Below are 18,350 nucleotides of genomic sequence, written 5' to 3' on the forward strand. Positions count from 1 at the left end.
TATTAGTATCTTTACTGAAACGTTTTTCCAGACAATCCGGCTGTAGTAAACTATGATCAATTTTATGAAAATTTTATCAGGGGCGAAAAAATTTTCTAGATTGATACCAAAACGTCTTAAAATTTATTTTAAAAATATAAAAAACCCAATCAACAACTCTTTAATAGTTGCTGCATACTTTTTATGTATGATTCTATTCTCACCAGTGCCAGTGGAATAATTTAGAAAAGCGAGATTTATCGAAAAACTACAATTTTGTGAACAAAATATACAATTATCTCTGTGTCCTGACCTGATGAAGCATAACGGGTTTCGGATTTAAAATAAAGAGGAAATTTTACTTTAAAAATGACTTTGCACTGTTACAAAATTTGTTGACTAATGCAATAGTCAACAAGTTAATACATACAATCGATCTACAAGGAATTTCGATAAAAAACGTTCATAACATGCAGAATGTTCATATAAGGTATGTACATGAAAGCATTCATATTTTACAAAAAATCCCGTCTTTACTCATAGTCATAAGTCATAAGAATATGAAATCATGTATTTAAACTTTCATTGTAATCGTACTGTATAATATGTCAACTAAAAAAATTTTAGCTGTTTATAAATCATCCCGAGATAATTATATCACCCAATGATTCTGTAAATCTTGAAGGCTCCTCCTTCAACCACTGTGAAAAACCATCTCATTGGATACATCCAAATGTGTCTCATGTAAATGAGATGTCCCAACACAAAATCACACATCTCCAACTAGATCGTTTTATTAGTGCGTGCGTGGAAATAAGTCGACGTTTAATTAACTTAACATTTCCATCTAATTATGCACTTTGTTAACACAATCAAAACTGAAGCTGAAAGCTTCTCACCTGAAATTTCTCCACCACATTTCATTCCTATTCAATCGTACAGTAGCGAAATGCTCAGTTACTTTTCACATCCAAAATATCCTGCTTATTTCAAATCGACATTAAATGAGTATTCAGATGACAGTTTTATCGATTTTGGTGGAAGCAATGAGGGATTTATTGCACCTGTCCAACATCATAATTTTCAAGAGTATTTCGCCCTTCAGAGAAATTATAATCGACATGAGCTAAGTGAGGGTGAAAGGAAGTGTTTGAATTTTAACAATGGAAATCTGCAAACAAATGTGGGCCAAATGTGGAATCTTCAAAGTGAGACAAGCTGTACGGTTCACGTGGAATCGCATGAATCATTCAAAGAAGTTTGTTTTCATGATGCATTGGATGCAAATAACTTGAATTACTCCAGCGACTCCACAGGTAAACTAGCAAGTCTTTATACAATAATAATTTGTCACCACTTATAATATTTTGTCTATAAAGTGTAAATACTTGTATAATTTTACTCTTTGCCAATTAACTTCCGATATTATTTCACTTACAAAGTAAAACGTAAAACAAGAACTAATTAATTTTTCCCTCACGTTTTTGAATGATTTGTGAATTCTGTAATACAATGAAGTAACAATTTTGTAAACTGTACTTTCAATTGTACACTCATTCGATACAAATGCAAACTAAAAAAAAGTACAGGCTTTACGTATGCAGTTGCAGTGAACAAACTTTGCAATTCAATTCCCGTTCAATGATTAAATTGATTTTTTTTAACGGTACACATTAATTGATTACTTCATTCATTATTCCATAAAAGGTTTAATTTTTCCAGTGACCGAAATCGCAATTCATAAATTAAAACGTGCAGACCATGTAATATTTTTATTTATGATGTATTCGCCAATTACCACCCGAATGAGAACATCCCAGAAATTAAAACCTTGCAATGTTGCAATTAGAAAAAGCAGTAGTTGCGTTACATCATAAAATTAGGTGGATGATGACGCGATTAAATATAAAGTCGGAACTTTTGATGTTATTTAGAAAATATTTATATTTATAGTACCAAACCTAAACCACATAAACAGATGCCCTAATTAAGTAAATCCATGAAATCTTTTTAGTTTTTGACACTCAAACTTATGTATTACGATTTCTAGTTAAATAAATTTTCATACATTCAAATTCCGCCCACTCAACGCAAGATTTAGAGGACCCCAGTCTTCTCAGTCACGGACGATTGACAAATTATCTTTTGCTTCCTATGAGTCAACTTCGAACAGATGGATCAACAGTTCTTGACATTTATAAAATCTGTTATGATTGTTTTTATAAGGGTTTGATTTATTAGAGGTGTGTTATTGTAAACGGGGGTGGATATTGTTAAGGTCAAAAATGATCAACACAATGTAATATTTCATTAACAAATTAGCATTATTTCACCTAATGAAGGCATTTGATGGGATTGTTATGCGTGTTTTATGAAAATATACACTCATTATATTTATTTTAATTAATTAGACAAAGCGTTGTCGTGTTGCGTGGTCGTATTAACGCACCTGTTTTGTAAAAATAGTTCATTAAAACGATAATTTGGGGAGAATTGGTTTTCAACATACAATCGAAATACTTACATGATTATAATTTATTTACATTAATGATTAATTATTTATGGTATCAAAAGGAAAATTAATTTCCACCAAATTTAATATCATTTCTAAAATATAAAACATTCTGTTCTAAAATCATGCAGAAATCGACTATTAGATAAAACACCAACATTTATTTTACCTACACCAAAACATGACAAAATATTTAAATTGCGCGCTCAATTACTTCTCCTTAGCAACCAATCTCTAGCTTTAGTTGCTTAACTGTCACTTTATTGTCACCACGCTGTCAACGACCCACTTTGAGGTTATGTTACAATCCATTCGAAAAATCGTGTCCCTTTATTTTTCTCCATCGGATTTATCACATTTGCCTCCCATAATGAGCGAAGTGAAAGTTGTAAGAAAACCACGTTACGACGGTCGCATAAAAAAACGACAATGGGAAGACAGAAGAAGTGACAAGGGTGAAGGACTGGAGCCTTCAAAAACGAAGATTGGGAAGAATGAAACTGAAATAACTACAGAACTTCTCGAGAAAATAAAACGACGAAAATTTGCTGTTCTCTTGGGATATTCAGGGACTAATTACTATGGAATGCAGAGAAATCCAAATACTCCAACAATTGAGGAAGAGTTGTTTCAAGCACTTTATAAAAATAAGTATATAAGTGAAGAGAATTTCAATCAAGTGCAAACTATGCAGTTTCAAAGAGCAGCTAGAACTGATAAAGGAGTGTCTGCTGCACGACAGGTGGTGTCGTTGAAATTACCGGAAAATGTAGAAGTATCAAAACTTAATGAGTGTCTTCCGGAGGTTATACGGGTTTTTGGGATCAAAAGAGTCACCAAAGGGTTTAACAGTAAGGTGCAGTGTGACAGTAGGTCCTACACATACCTCCTTCCAACTGTAGCATTCATACCTAAAGATGAAATGATGGTACAGAAAGGTTTCCGTTTAAAAGACGACACCCTCGCCAAAGTGAACGAGCTTCTACAAAACTTCATGGGGACGAAGAATTTCCATAATTTTACATCAAAGAAACACCCAACTGATCCCAGTGCAAAGCGCTTCATGAAAAGTCTTACCTGTGATAAACCTTTTGTTAAAGACGACGTTGAGTTCACTTTAATAAAAATAAGAGGGCAAAGCTTTATGTTGCACCAAATTCGAAAAATGGTGGGATTGCTACTAGCAGTGGTGAAGGGTTTTACGCCTGCTGAAACCATAGATCTGGCTTTTGGTATGGATAAAGTGAACATCCCAAGAGCACCGGGTCTGGGACTTGTTTTAAATTACGTCCATTATGAAAGGTATAACAATAGATATGGTGAAGATGGGATGCACGAAAAAATGACTTGGGACGATGTGGAAGATGAAGTCAATGCGTTTAGCGAAAAGTTTATTTTCCCAACGATCATAAATACAGAAATCAAAGACGAAAATTTAAAGGAGTGGATTATAAAGCGGTTATCAGGGCATAAGTTTGATGACGTTGAAGGTGACGATGAGAAGAGCGACAGCGAGCAAAAAGACGAAAGGGAAAATAGATAATACATTGTTAAAAAACTTATATAACAGCTAGTTTAAGTTATCAATAAACTCAATTTTTATTATCCTGTTTTTTGAGTTTGAACCAACGTAACATTATTGACTTTATATTTTAGACAACAAAAACGTGGACTGTACTGCTAGCAAATCAGCAAGAAAAGAAAGGACAGCATTTACAAAGAACCAAATCAAAGAATTAGAAGCTGAATTCTCACACTCAAATTATCTCACCAGACTTCGACGTTATGAAATTGCGGTTGCGTTGGATCTCACTGAGCGACAGGTAAAATACGTACAAATATTTAAAATTAAACTTACAAAGATTGTTTGCAGGTCAAGGTTTGGTTTCAGAACAGAAGAATGAAGTGGAAACGCACCAAAAGCGGCGATCCCAGTTTTAAAGGAAAATTAAGAACCAGATCTTGATCAATAAATTTTCTGCTTCAGATGCGTGCCTTTATTTTATGTAGTATTATAATCAAATCAATAAATTTAAAAGCTTTATTTCAACTTATCAGGCACGTCAACTGCTTGTAGATTATAATCAATTCCAAGTTTATTAATTTTTTGTAGTCTCTTCTGCAGTCTTGTCAATCTTGACTGGCTCTGGCTCAAGTGTCTCTCTTCATCAATTTCTTTATTTTTACTTAACTGATCCCTTCTCCTTCTTCTCAGTTTTGAAAATTTTCCTGGCATGCTTTGTTTACCATAAAATAATGATTTTGGTCGTTTCTCAAAAGGAATGAACTCAGCTACAAAAAGGAAATTACTTTCACATTTATCTTATTTAAACTCAAAACAAACCTGTTATTCTCTTTTTAAACATTAAGTAGTTATTCATGGTTTCTGCAGCTATTTTGGCTACTTCTACATGGGTAAATTCCACGTACCCAAAACCTTTGCTATTACCATTATCCCTAGATCTACAAACTTTCACGTTGGTAATGCGTCCAAACTGAGAGAAATATTGTTTGATTTCTTCTTCATAAAAGCCATGTGGTAAATGTCCAATGTAAATCAAACCTCGGGTTTGCTCAGCCTTTACCTTTTTTTCTTTATAATTTTCTTTGATCGAAATTCGGCCAGACTGAAAGAATCACATTGAGGTTAACGCAAATGCAAAAAACATGCAAACCTTTATTTGTTTCTTGATTTTTTTAGTTTTATCAGCAACATTACGTTGCTTGCTCTTGTCTAGTGCAATTGTCTGTGTTGTCTTCATCTCTATTTGCAAAAACTGAAATCTTCGAAGAGTAAAACCACTCTTTACACAAACTTTACACAACACACGTGCTTAAAAAGGATGAAGTTTGACGCAAATTTGACGTTGACAGCTCAAACCAGTTCCGCCAACAGTTAAATCTAGGGTGATATCTTACTGAGAATATTAAATGTGGCCACAACAAATACGTATTTTTCTATAAATTGAACTCGTTTAATAAACTGTTATTTCTTGGCTTCATAATCTGTGCTAAATACTCACAAATTCTGTTTTTCAAAGACAATAATTAAGGATTAGAGTGTTTTATGTCTTCGTATTGGTAACATGAACGTTTGACATTTAGAATAATTTGACAAGAACATCGATCAAAATCAGGCTCTTGTAAGCTCTTGTGCAGTTCGTCGTCGTCTTGAAACAAAACTCTATTTACTTGAATAACAAAGGAAACGGGAAGTGTTTATGTTTACAAAATGTGCGGTGGTTTTACGTGTTCGAAGAATGCACTAATTGCATTGAATGTTTTATACATCGTAAGTGGTCAATTAGGCAGATTGCAGTTTCGCAATTCATTGTTTTCTAGGTCGTTGCTTTTATTTTAATAGGAGTTGCAGTGTACGGTCGTGCTGCTTCTTTAGTGACAAATCTACCAATAGTTGGAGGCATTTTAGCATGTGGTATCATACTAATATTGATCTCAGTTTTGGGACTTCTTGGGGCTGTGAAACATCACCAGGTGATGCTATTTTTCGTATCCTTTTTGCAAGCTTAAATCGACAAAGGAAATTGTTACATTTCCTGTCAACATTAAGCAGCTGTGGGTGTTAAAAACCGCAAATTAAGCATTTCCGCTGTTGTTTTCTTAACATTGTTTAGTACATGGTTATTCTGTTTTTGTTGTTCCTGATTCAATTTTCCGTGGCTTGCGCTTGTTTGGGTGTTAATATTGCCCAACAAGAACAGTTGGCTGAGCAAGGATGGAAACGTGTGAATAACTCTACAAGGATGGAGGTTCAGGAAGTATTTACTTGTTGTGGGTTTGATGAGGCTGTTGATAAGACTACACCTCATCCAAGCTGTGAAAATATTAACGTCACCTGCTGTATTAGTTCAAATGACAAAGATTGTATATGCCCACATTGTATGAAAAAATTACAAGATACTATCAATTATGGATTCAAGCTGTGTGGCTGGATTGGGCTGTTTTTCAGTCTTACTGAAGTAAGTGGTTCTTTTAGTTAATTGCAACTGTATTGACTGAATACAAAGAATCTAACAAAAGAGAGACTCCATTAAATAAAAATCAATAATTATAAATGGAAATGAAAAAAAGGTTTAATACAGTATTGTTTGCTAATGATAAGATAAAACGGTAATATAATAACCGACATATTTTTATTTATGCTGTCATTATTAATTAATATAAATACGCATTCTCTTTCATTTTCACGATCTGTTGTACATTAGATCTTACCCTGAAAGTTTAACTCTTGATAAGACAGGTCAAGTATCTTTCCTTGATAAAATAGTTGATTACCGTTGTAAAAATAATTTGTCTATGTCATCATCTACTGAAATCATAATATCAAAATCCATAGACTTCGATTTTGATTGATTTATTTAATGGATTCTCATTTTAACCCACGGGTTTGTATACAATGGTTTTGGTTGCATGTTTCAGTTTATGGGAGTTCTACTAACTGTGCGATATCGTAATCAGAAAGACCCCCGAGCTAATCCTAGCGCTTTTCTCTAGTCATTTTAACAAAACGACTGTAGGGTGGGTGGATCCTAACTGCTATAAAACATCCTATTTCACTGAATGCTAATTTGGTTTTTTGATTTGTAGATAGCAGGTTTAGTTTTGACACGAAAATATCGTAATTTATCCAACCCAGATGAGAAGCTAGCGACCGCCATATTCCCTCGCCATAATTTTACGTATTGATCTAGTCCCAAATGTGCAAATTTTACGTAATTTGATTTATGCCATACCAAAGACATCATCTATAATTCCAATTTAAAAAGGCTGCATTTATCATGTCATTTGTGATCATTTTGTATTGTAATTCTATAGAACTGAAGTGTTCTATAGCGATTGACAAGAAAGTTATGTGAACTAGTCCTTTGCGTTTTCGATGTTCTTCGTGTGTATTCTGTGTACGTTTCATTTAGCTGATGCAACATTTTCTATAAGGCCAGTGCAATAAGCGTATAGTAATATGCTGGTCCTTAACTATAGATATTAGTTATATAACTGTGGAACCAGTGTTTCAAGGCTGTTACTAGGAGCATATATTTTAATAAGACAGACAATTTCTTGGATGTGTTTTCAGATTTAGGTCTAACACGTAGTAAAATGTACGATGTAACTTCGGTTTCTTTAATTAGAGACAAGCATAACATTTCCATTTGCACTGTGAATCGCTGTCACCTTTCTAGCCTATATACATATATTTCTAAAAAGTGCTTTTCTCTAACGTAAAGAACAGTTTTACCATCTAGATGTAACAACTCATTTGGCTGCGCCAGTTGTGTATTTATATTTTCACAACTAAGGCATTTATTGGCAGTATATGATTTATTTTCTTTATACATCTCAGTATACATTATATTTTTTATTTCAAGGTTGTAAATAATTGACGTGCCTTGTAATTGTAGAACTGAATCGTGGAAGGTGGGCATAAACGAATTTTTATTACGTTTTGTGACTCCTATTATCATTTCCTACTTCTACGCAACTGGCCCTTGATCATTTTCTGTGAATACTGCAAATTAGATGAGTGTCGAAAACTAGTGAATAATTGCTCAGTGCATGAATTTGCTCATTCATTACAATGTTACTTTTTTCATTGACTTCCTATTTATTGTTTCATTCTTTCGTGTATTTATAATTTATAGCTTGTGACTGTAGTAGCTAAAACATTAAATAAAATATGTAATTAAAATTATGTTTTTCTAATCGAAAAAAAAACGAACTAACTTGTCATAAATTTAAACACTTAAACGGTATGGAAGGTTTAACAAAGTTTGTGTCTTTTGATAACAAGAAGTTTTAACAAACTAAAATAAAAGAGAAGGGAAATAGCAAATGAAAGGAGTTTTTGGAGTATGGGATTTCCACGGAATCAGTTTTACTCCAGCCCACTCACACTCTGGATAATAAATTAATTTGAACATGATATTATTTTCTGCTTTTTAATCTCCAGCCCACTCACACTCAGGATAATAAATTTTAATTTAAAAATGATATAATTTTTTTCTTTTTAATCTCCAGATTAAAACAATGAAATAAAAAAATTGATTATGTAAAGAGAACGTAAAATATTGGATTTGGGACAACAATAAAGTCAGGTTTTGGGACTTATAGCTATGTGAAGAGTTGCAAAACATTTGTTTTCATCATTGCAAGTATATATTATATACAATATACAAATAATACATATGTATCATAAAGAACATTAGACCAAGAAACATGGCATTCGTTATAAAAAGGAAAAGACAAGATTAATCTATGGTAACATACAATAAATATTTACGATCTAACACCCGCCGCTAAGATTTAGTAAAAAGGCACATGGTGGGGATAATGCTTGTAGAATTTGCTGTTTTCTTGGTGTCCCAGAAGGCTGTGTTCATCAATACCATTGTTAACACCAAAGACAGCACCGCTTCCACCGAATTTCTTTTCGCCGTAGTTTCCATGACCAGCTTTGCTGTTATCGATGAGATGTTCGTTGTCGAAGTGTCCTTGCTTCTTCTTGGCTCCTTCAGCAAATTCTTCGTTGGCATGACCACCTTTGAAGGCGGAGGCACCTTTTTCGCCGAAGCTACCAGATTCACCGTTGAAGTTGAGTTTGCCGCCTTCGTCATTTTCTTCATCGTAGAATTCTTCGGTTTTGCCTGTTTCGTCCTTGTGGTGCGAGCTCTTGTATCCTTTGATGACATGTCCCTTTTTGTGTCCTTTCTTTTCGTTGAATTGACCTCCGTGTTTACCTGTTAAAAGATATTGTTTAAATTAGAAATGTGTTAGTAGGGAATCATGTACCTTCTTTGTCGAAATGTTGTCCCCCGTAGTATTTTTTACCGTCGTCGGCGAGTTTTTTACCACCAGCAGCCTCGTTGAAGTAAGCGGATTCTCCTTTGTTGTTCTTGACAGCGGCAACTCCTTTTTGAAAGCCTTCATTGCCGGCGTTGAATTCTTCTCCTTTTTTACCAGAAGCCTTCTCGAATTTCTCGTCGTTCAAGTTTTTCTTGCCCCCGCTGTAGACGTTTTTGTCGATCATTTCGCCGCCGTATCCGTGCATCATAGGTCCCATCATACCGCCTCCCATCATACCTGCTCCTCCCATCATGCCAGCACCTCCCATCATGCCTGCTCCTCCCATCATACCTGCTCCTCCTCCCATCATACCTGCTCCTCCCATCATTCCTGCTCCTCCCATCATACCAGCGCCTCCTGCCATGAGTTTGCCTGCTCCCATACCCATTCCCATGCCAGCACCTCCCATACCCATTCCTCCGTAGCCCATTCCTCCCATGCCGCCGCCGATTCCTCCGATGCCAACGCCGCCTCCAGCTCCTAAACCGACTCCCATGGGGTAGTATCCACCTTCAACGACATGGTATCCATGGAGCGGTATGGTGGAGGCGGCGGTTTTCATCATATCTTCTGTTTGATAGCGGTACTTGAATAGTGGTTTCGCCGCCCCGACTTCGTCCTCAGCTAGGACTGCAACGGATAAACTCAACAGGACTATAAACTTATTCATTGTTAGTTAGGTTGACTAAACGATGCAAAGAACGTTTCTGACTGATAGACGGGCACTTGGCAGTATATATAGTAAAATTATTTAAAGCGTGAAGATTTGCTTGATTGATTTTCTTCATTTGTCTTGTGGAATTTTAGCGACTGATGGGGTGGGGAAACCACTGCGGTGCGACCTTAAGGTGTTGGGATTGTCTGATTGTGTTGTCAATTCGACAACCTTGATTCAGATTATTAGCTTGAGTCACGGGGGAAGTATACTTCGGCTCTTGATATCGTAATTAATTACGTTATTCAAAGCCTACATCCGTTGACTAGCTTAAATAGTTTAACAAGAAATTAGCATGATAATGAATTACTTGATTCGTTCCAAATTTTACGGGACATTAACCTCTTTTCGATTTAAGGGTTTGACATACTTTGCCGCTTTGGTCTTGAAAATAAGAAGAGTTCGAAGTTACAAATGTAAAATTAGTAATATCTCTTCGCAAATGTGCATCAAAAAGATATCAAGTACTTAAAATTACTCTTCCATTGCAATGATTTAGAAGTTAGGAACCGCAGAAATTGAGGTGCGGAAATGCCACATGCTGTGCAGCAGACTTTGAAGCAAGAATTTACGGATTCGGTCGAGGAACGTCCTAGAATAGGTCGTCTATTAATTGCCACCCATGGTGATGTTTACGGATTTTTTTGCAGTCACTGTGATGGTATGCAATTTTTATTGTAAGTACATGTAAAATTATAAAGGAGCAAGACTCTATTTGCGATCTATTTGAATAATTTGTAAGTTCCTAATTTTAAAAGTGCAAATCGTCAAGGGGCAGAAATTTTAGAGACATTCTTTGTTTCTATGATTTCAAACGATCAGCTCTATCAAATTTTCTGCCAAAATTATCAAAGATAAAAATAAAACTAAAAAAGTAAGAGATAATTTGTAACAGAATGAATTTTCAAATCTCTCAACGGAATTTGAACTTTTTGGGGTTTCTAAAATTTAATCAACTTATCGCAAGAAAACGAATTTTGAAAAAACTTTTGAAACACGAAAAGGTCTGTCTAGTATTGTCGCAATTAATAATTTAGTAGCTCCGAAAACCGACAAAACAAAATAATGAATTCACAGGTAATTGATGTTTATCGTAATTTTGAACGTGTTAACTTATTTGTGTCTGGGCCACATTCAATTATGTTTTTGTTTGTTTACTCTCGATAAACAATAGAGATCATTAACACCTTGAAATCAGCGGAAGGATGCCTTAATGAAATTATGCATTTTTTGCATCGCTCGAGAAGTTGAAAGAACGTTGCTCTGGCTCGATCTAATTTGCTGTTCTTATCCCGTTCATTTCTTCTTAATAACATACAATTGAAACCTTAATTGCTAAGAAACCGGTCAGTAAAATAACTTGGAAAAAACTAACAGTACCACAGGAATATTACTGAATTCTCGCAATGTAAAAGTCTGGTAAACAAGTTGAAATCACATTCTTATTTGCGCAACTTTTTTCTGTTGAACCATTACTTGCATTAAATCGATCTAAACATTATTAATTTTCGAGGTAAAATTTTCGTCAGGTTCCTCAAGCGGTAGCAGGCGCGCATAAACGGAATGATCCTGCCACAGGATAACAATCAAAATCGGGCGCCCTCTCTCTGCGGTGGTCGATTTCGTAACTGCAAACTGACGCACCCTTTCTCTTAGTTCTTAGTGTTTTAGTGATGTTTGAGTTATTTTAACTAAACAACTTTTAGTCTAATCCCATCCTTGTAAATAGTGTTTTATTAGTGTCAAAAACTATCTCGATGATGTCTGTGTCCGACGAAGAGAGAGACGAGTGAGTTCCATTCGATCCCCTTTTCTTTCCTTAGTAGAAATACACAAGGATTGTAATGAATATTGATTTGGGTCTCGGAAAACAGGTGTACAAATTTGGAGAAACATGTAAACTCATTCGAGATATTTTTTAATCGATGTCTTCACGGTTCTTTGCGTTCGATGGTCACGGACGAAGTAGTAATTAGAAGGGACAAGGACTAGCTGAGTAAATTCATAAATTCAATTTTTTAGCACGAAATCACTCAATGCTAAAAAACTGTTACATAATGAAGCGAAAAATCTATTGTGAGGTTTACGCGATGTTTTTTTTTAACAGGAAGTCACCTGTTTTGGAGCTCTGCACGCACCCTTCTTTGTTAACACAGAGGCACACCCTTTGCGCATAATTACTAACATTTATTAAAGACTGCAGGTTTCTAGCATCGTATTTCAGGTTTGAATTTCAACCCATTTTTGTGTAACAAATAAAAATATTTGCTACGATTTGGTTTTAGTGAACAGGAACTTATTACAGATAGAGTCATAAACAAATTATGTCAGCAAGAAAATAATTTGCTGATAAATTGGGGAATTATTCTGGTTGCAAAAAATTACATTCTTTAGCGTTGCCATCAAAGATACGTGCTTCCCCAACTGACCACAAACCACAAATGATCTTATATTCTAGATTCAAGTAAGATTTGTTTTGTTGCTCAGAAAAAGTGACAGCAATAATGTTAGTGAAACACACGTTACAATGGATTACAAATTGTAGTCTTGATTACTGGTCAATTTGTATTAAAGAAGGAGTGTGACATGTGGTTGGGAACATTTTATTGTCTATTTTAGTTTAAAAGCGAAAACAGATTTACCACTTCTATTAATGTAATCGCTTGTATGACTTCTTTATCATTTGACTTCGCGAAAGTTTAAAGTGCCAATTAGCCCACACTGTAATTCTCAGATATCTAGTTTCATTAACAGAACAATTTGCAGAATAAATGTTTCCACGACGTAGGGGAAAGTCGGATAGTAAAACATTGATTGGATAATAAAAGTTAAAAGCAGAAATACAATAAAAAGCTATAACAGCGCAAAAAAAATCGAAGAATTTGCTAGATAATTTTAGTCCCAGTTTTGCGGGATTAAAATATTTTGATAATTGCGCCTGAAAAATCTGTGGGAAATCAAGCAATTTTTTCCGTAAGAGGATCCATAAAAATGTTTTTAGTTATCAACCGAAAGTGAGTGGAGCATTAGGTAGCCTTGCATTTCTATAAGCCGAAGTTTGAAATTCAACTTGCATGCAGTCAACCTTGCTGATTCAAATGGTAAAAAAAGTATAACTTCTGTGGTAAAATTAGTTTTAATAAATAATACTTCCCAGTAGTTTTTATGGTCTTTTTAAAAGATCTTGATAAATATTTTCCCAAAACTGCCGCATAATTTTCAGACTCACAAAAACTGTCTGCATTTGCAGCCCTCTGATCTTTCTCCAAATATTTGCATTCGCCTGATGCCGGCAGCTCTACAATTAATCCAACAAACGATGTTTATTATGTAATATTATTACATACATTACAATCAGTCTCCCAACACGCAATGATAATGTGTGATAAACAATGTTGACTTAAGCATCCTAAGCAAACAATCAATCTATCATAAAATAAAAACCACCTCCATAATTACATTTGCTGCTAATATGGTCCTCGGCGATCGGAATCTGGTTCTTTGTAGCTCCAACAATAAGAGCAGATGTTCTTTCGTTGTCGATCCCAAACATGCAGCGACGCAAGTGGCGTCTTTGAAATCGAACAGTGTAGCTGTTATCAACTTTCCGACGTGTTATAAAAGCTATTTAATTTCATCACAGAGAGTCAGTGGTGGTGCAGCTTTTGCAGCGGTTGTGTTAATTAAAGATGCAGAGTAATCATAGAGAGAATGGTGAAAAGCATGATCATTTTCACCATCTTGATGACTGTGATGACCCTGAAAAAAGTGCATATGAATGCCAGAAATGCGATATTGCTAAATGCAGGTATTGAAAACGCTTTTTTGCGAACATTAGTCACAACAATATTAAACGGCATTTTATAAATTTTAAATAAAAAAATTGAAAGTATATTGAGCAAGAAATGTAGTCATACCCAAGTTGCATGATTGTAATAAAGAATAAACGAACGTAATTAAATGATTGATCCTTTTACTTCTAGTTTCTTAAAGAAAGAAATACTTATTTTCAAAAAATGTGTTTAGCACCATCGTTGAGGAAAAAAATGTTACACACAATAAATATATTATTTGCTACCCTTGAATTTTGTTCTTATCTTAACAATAAAACAATGCGAAGGTTTACGATCGATGTATCAGGCACAATGCTGTCACAACTTTTAATTTAAAAACTACAAAATATCAGCTTTCATTGGGCGCGTGATTTTGTTCCAGGTATCCTGACGGAACCGTCCGGCTGAGAAATCCTCATATAGAATTAATGGACCAGGATATTCTCTACCATCTGGCTTTGGGTAGCGAATCCCACGACTTGGTTGAAATGTTTGGTGATGTAAAAGTAAGATTTGTGAGCAATTCAGTTGTGATGCGAATTCTCCAACATTTTTGTTTGTTGTGGAAATATAATTATCAACATATTAGGAAAGATGTTGTGAAATGACGATAAGTGTCCTAAAAACACATTTATTGTAATATTTCGCTAGTGACTTAGAACCTTCAACAACAAACGGAACTATTTATATTGCACAATCAAATAACGAGATGTTCTTAAATCAACTTCATCCTCCAGTGCGTCAAAACAAGACTTCCATTGCTTTCCATAATTTCCTCTGAGAAATGCTGTCAGATGCTGTATGCACATTTTGTAAAAAACCTTCCGTGGAAGCATTCAGTTGTCAATAGTGAAATATCGATTTCATGCCGGGAACAGATTTTAATTTACTGTTATTATCATTTCAGTTTATCTGCATGGGTGGGACGCCAAAACGAATGGAAGCATTTGCATACTACATAATGAAAGAAATTGGTCATAAACTCCCGACAGGGACAACTCTTCAAGATATTAGCCAATATTCTTACCGCTATAGTATGTACAAAGTTGGTCCAATCTTATCCGTTAGTGTAAGTGTCTATTCTTACTACAACGAAACGTATTTATGTTAGATATTATAGCATGGAATGGGAGTACCCTCTATCGGAATACTACTTCACGAAATAATCAAACTCATGTACCATGCAAAAGCAAAGGACCCAATTTTCTTCAGGATTGGCACATGTGGAGGAATAGGATTAGAAGGAGGCACAGTCGTTATTTCTGACGATACCGTGGATGAAATGGGCAACCATTATTACGAAGTGGTGAGTATAAAACGCACACAACGCAAACATTGTCGCTGATGGCTATTTTCGTTAGCCAATGTTGGGGAAGCCGGTTAGAAGACCGGCCAAGTTAGACAGACGTTTAGTTAGAGAGTTAAAAGCGTTAGCTGATCCTGAAGATCCTTACGATACAGTTACTGGAACTACAATGTGTGCTAATGACTTCTATGAAGGTAAAACCGTACGCTTTTTAAAACTGAAGAAATCAATCTGTGAGTTTAGGTCAAGGAAGAACGGATGGAGCGTTCTGCGATTACTCAGAGACCGAAAAATTGACTTATTTGACCCAGCTGCAGAGTAATGGAGTCAGGAATATAGAAATGGAGGTGATTCCATTTGCAGCTTTGACTCATCACGCAGGGATAAGAGCAGCAGTGGTTTGTGTGGCTCTGTTAGACAGACTAAAGGGAGACCAGGTTTAATTTTTGTGAAAGCGGTGATTTTTGTGTAACTTTTCTTTCCTAGGTGTGTGCTCCTAAAGAAGTCCTAGACGAGTGGCAAATTAGACCCCAGAAACTCGTAGGCAAATATATTAAACGTTATTTGCAAACAAAAGGAAGAATTTCTTTCGATGGCCATGGATCCATGGCTGTAAAGAGTCCACGACGCTTTAAACTAGTTCAGCAGGAGTCGGAAACTTTCGATTAAATTGTTTAGCACAATTTTTGCTCTAAAATTTATTAATAACAAATTAACTGAATGTAAAACTGAGGATAGTGATACTGATGTTTTTTTTATATAATATGAAAACACAAATAGTGTAGGGGTACAGGACAGATACGAGCTTTTTAAATGGGGTACTAACAAGGTACTTCCGATGCACATGATTCCTGCACCGTTACATTACTAGTTATATAGGGAGCATTATTGTTGTTCGTCTTTGTATTAAAGTGAACCGTTTAAGCACAGTCTGTATTTCATCGATGTTAATCTGGAAATCTTTCGGAAATGATGGTTGGAAATAATCTTGTAACTATTCATACTAAACATATCAGAGCATAAGACTCATCAGAATTTTTTTGAAAACTTCCAAAACCTAATGCATAATTTTGACCAGAAAATTACCACTAAGCGGCTTTGCATTTAATGTGTTATACATAATAAATAAATTAAAGGTTGGTAGTATTTTGCAACCTGTAGAGCATGGTGTTTTAATGTTGTGACATTGTAGCTATATACTGGACAATACATTTGTTACAATTTACACGTTTTATGGTAGACAACGACGTAGTCATGTGATTAAAAATCTGCCTAATTTGTTGATTACATTATCGTTATTGTTAAATTTGCTCACAGTTATAGGGGTTGTTCGTATTGAAATTTTATATACCTCCCTACCTACCTAAGTAATCTTATGATAATGCATTATCTGTGTACAGGCTTCTTCTAACACTGAGTCTCTCCTTTTTAGGCACATACTAAAAAGTGCTATTTTGTTTTTAAATAATTCCATTATTGTTGATGATCGATGTACATTCTAGTGTAGTCTGTTTATGTCGCCAATAAAATATTTGCCAGTTTAAAGTGCTTAATATGAAGAATACTGTGGACTGAAAAAAGAAACTAAATAAGTAAAGAAACTGTCGGTAGAAATTTTTTTTAAAAATCAGTGGCTGACATCAAATCTAACGATGACTTAAATTTTGGGAGCAATATTGCAGCTTTGATAATGCACTTCTACTGTCGACTTTGTACTCGCTTTTTTAAATTGTCAAGTTATCAAATAATCGGGCTAAAATATGTATATGATACATATAAAGGAAAGTTCCATACGAAATAAAAGTGATAAGAATTTTTACTTTTGTAAGTCCAGTTTCAAAAAAGATACACAATAATCCCTTACATAAACCAGTAAATAATGAAGATTAATAAATATGGGTCATATAGCGTCATCGCTAGAAATTAAAACGCACCTTTATATTTTCCGACATTAAATTTAGATTTTTTTTTAACTTTTATTAAAGTGTTAAGTAGGTATTAGGTATATACTCCAGTTTTCGCAAAGCAAAAAAAATCGATCATCCATCAGATCTGGACGAAAAAGCACCAACACAAATTACCTGAAGAGAAGCTGCCATGGAAGATCTTCATTATGATATCTGGCTCCCAAGTCTTTAGATCAAATTGAAGCTATTTTTGATTACAATTACAATAATTTATGGAAGAGTTTCAGCTGTTTTCCTTTTCTTAATAAATAAAGAATATTTTATGTTGTAGTTATTATATTTGGATAACTCAAAAAACTGTATTAATAATTAACCGAAAAAAAGACGGTTTCTGATTACCTTTGAGATAAGTTCGTGTTTTCTTGGTATTTAGCTGTTTTAATTGTAATTGGAAAACGATCTAATTAAATTATTACATCAGGATGTTAAAAAAATTACTAGAAAACTGCCCTTACAACAAAAATACGTATAATTGTAATTCCCCTTGCTAATCCATGTACTTCACATATTTATAAAAGATAACAGTAGCAATCAAACTGTGACAGGTGTACAGATAATAGTGAAAAAACCATCGGAATCTTAAAAGTGCAGTTAAGTAGTCATTGTAACGAATTAGATTAATAATTTATCAAATAATTTTAGAAGAATGTTATACCAAAATAAATTTGAGCTACACGTGAACAATTTAAATCAATTATTGCCCTAAATTTATTTTTGTTATTTTTTAAACTGCATTTATTTAATGCAGTACTGATTAATTATGTGTTTTTCAACACATGCATGGGATTTCCATAACGATATCAAAAATGGCAAAATGCTCATTACTATTTTGCTTACATAAGATAAAATGTATTATCAATGTGTATATTGATGTTGATTATAAAAAAATCTCGTTTTATGTAAGTAGATATGCACAAAAAAGTATTCTTAGTAACGAACGAAAACAAAGTAGTTTTTTTAAATAATCTTAAAAAAAAGTTCTTTAGAGAATATTTGTATTTTTTACGTACATTCCGTCAAATGGATTTTCATTGCACCCGTTTTCAATTACTTGAATTTATTCAAGAAGAATTTTATGTACAGAAAATGGTTACTTTGGTACTTTGGTTACCAAAAACTGCATGTAAAAAGTAAATAGACAGAAATCATGAATAAAGATATCCCGAGCAATGATTAA

General features: G+C 34.3%; 6 protein-coding genes across 9 annotated transcripts; 4 read left to right on the forward strand and 2 right to left on the reverse strand.

The window, feature by feature from the left end:
• Positions 1–657: 657 nt before the first annotated feature.
• Positions 658–4,481, forward strand: btn (buttonless). Its single transcript, XM_088040161.1, has 3 exons — positions 658–1,295; positions 4,148–4,314; positions 4,365–4,481. The coding sequence occupies exons 1-3, from the start codon at positions 833–835 to the stop codon at positions 4,455–4,457; spliced, it is 723 nt and encodes a 240-aa protein (XP_087896287.1). The 5' UTR covers positions 658–832; the 3' UTR covers positions 4,458–4,481.
• Positions 2,710–4,096, forward strand: Pus1 (Pseudouridine synthase 1). The gene has a single exon (XM_088040160.1). The coding sequence runs from the start codon at positions 2,790–2,792 to the stop codon at positions 4,032–4,034; it is 1,245 nt and encodes a 414-aa protein (XP_087896286.1). The 5' UTR covers positions 2,710–2,789; the 3' UTR covers positions 4,035–4,096.
• LOC148172698 (MKI67 FHA domain-interacting nucleolar phosphoprotein-like) lies at positions 4,452–5,425 on the reverse strand. The gene is made up of 3 exons (XM_088040165.1): positions 5,167–5,425; positions 4,836–5,118; positions 4,452–4,783 (listed from the first exon to the last, which is right to left on the reverse strand). The coding sequence occupies exons 1-3, from the start codon at positions 5,251–5,253 to the stop codon at positions 4,533–4,535; spliced, it is 621 nt and encodes a 206-aa protein (XP_087896291.1). The 5' UTR covers positions 5,254–5,425; the 3' UTR covers positions 4,452–4,532.
• A 142-nt stretch (positions 5,426–5,567) lies between these two features.
• Tsp97E (Tetraspanin 97E) lies at positions 5,568–8,198 on the forward strand. Of its 3 annotated transcripts, XM_088040164.1 has the most exons (5): positions 5,568–5,783; positions 5,834–6,001; positions 6,127–6,471; positions 6,932–7,030; positions 7,100–7,183. In XM_088040164.1, exons 1-4 carry the CDS (start codon positions 5,724–5,726, stop codon positions 7,004–7,006), a joined length of 648 nt encoding a protein of 215 aa, XP_087896290.1. In that variant the 5' UTR covers positions 5,568–5,723; the 3' UTR covers positions 7,007–7,030; positions 7,100–7,183. The 3 variants fall into 3 exon arrangements, with proteins under 3 accessions (XP_087896290.1, XP_087896289.1, XP_087896288.1); XM_088040163.1 differs by having other exon boundaries at positions 5,569–5,783; positions 6,932–7,193; XM_088040162.1 differs by lacking the exon at positions 6,932–7,030 and having other exon boundaries at positions 5,570–5,783; positions 7,100–8,198.
• A 444-nt stretch (positions 8,199–8,642) lies between these two features.
• LOC148172700 (uncharacterized) lies at positions 8,643–10,077 on the reverse strand. Its single transcript, XM_088038712.1, has 2 exons — positions 9,299–10,077; positions 8,643–9,246 (listed from the first exon to the last, which is right to left on the reverse strand). Exons 1-2 carry the CDS (start codon positions 10,020–10,022, stop codon positions 8,813–8,815), a joined length of 1,158 nt encoding a protein of 385 aa, XP_087894838.1. The 5' UTR covers positions 10,023–10,077; the 3' UTR covers positions 8,643–8,812.
• A 1,575-nt stretch (positions 10,078–11,652) lies between these two features.
• On the forward strand, positions 11,653–16,751 carry LOC148172701 (uridine phosphorylase 1-like). Of its 2 annotated transcripts, none has more exons than XM_088039092.1 (7): positions 11,653–11,856; positions 14,283–14,406; positions 14,808–14,969; positions 15,021–15,206; positions 15,262–15,400; positions 15,450–15,643; positions 15,693–16,751. In XM_088039092.1, the coding sequence occupies exons 1-7, from the start codon at positions 11,825–11,827 to the stop codon at positions 15,873–15,875; spliced, it is 1,020 nt and encodes a 339-aa protein (XP_087895218.1). In that variant the 5' UTR covers positions 11,653–11,824; the 3' UTR covers positions 15,876–16,751. The 2 variants fall into 2 exon arrangements, with proteins under 2 accessions (XP_087895218.1, XP_087895217.1); XM_088039091.1 differs by lacking the exon at positions 11,653–11,856 and adding an exon at positions 13,677–13,875.
• Positions 16,752–18,350: the final 1,599 nt, after the last annotated feature.

The sequence above is a fragment of the Gnatocerus cornutus genome, chromosome 6, assembly GCF_029298725.1.
Source record: "Gnatocerus cornutus isolate USDA-ARS CGAHR chromosome 6, icGnaCorn1.1, whole genome shotgun sequence".
Classification (NCBI taxonomy): Eukaryota; Metazoa; Arthropoda; class Insecta; order Coleoptera; family Tenebrionidae; genus Gnatocerus; species Gnatocerus cornutus.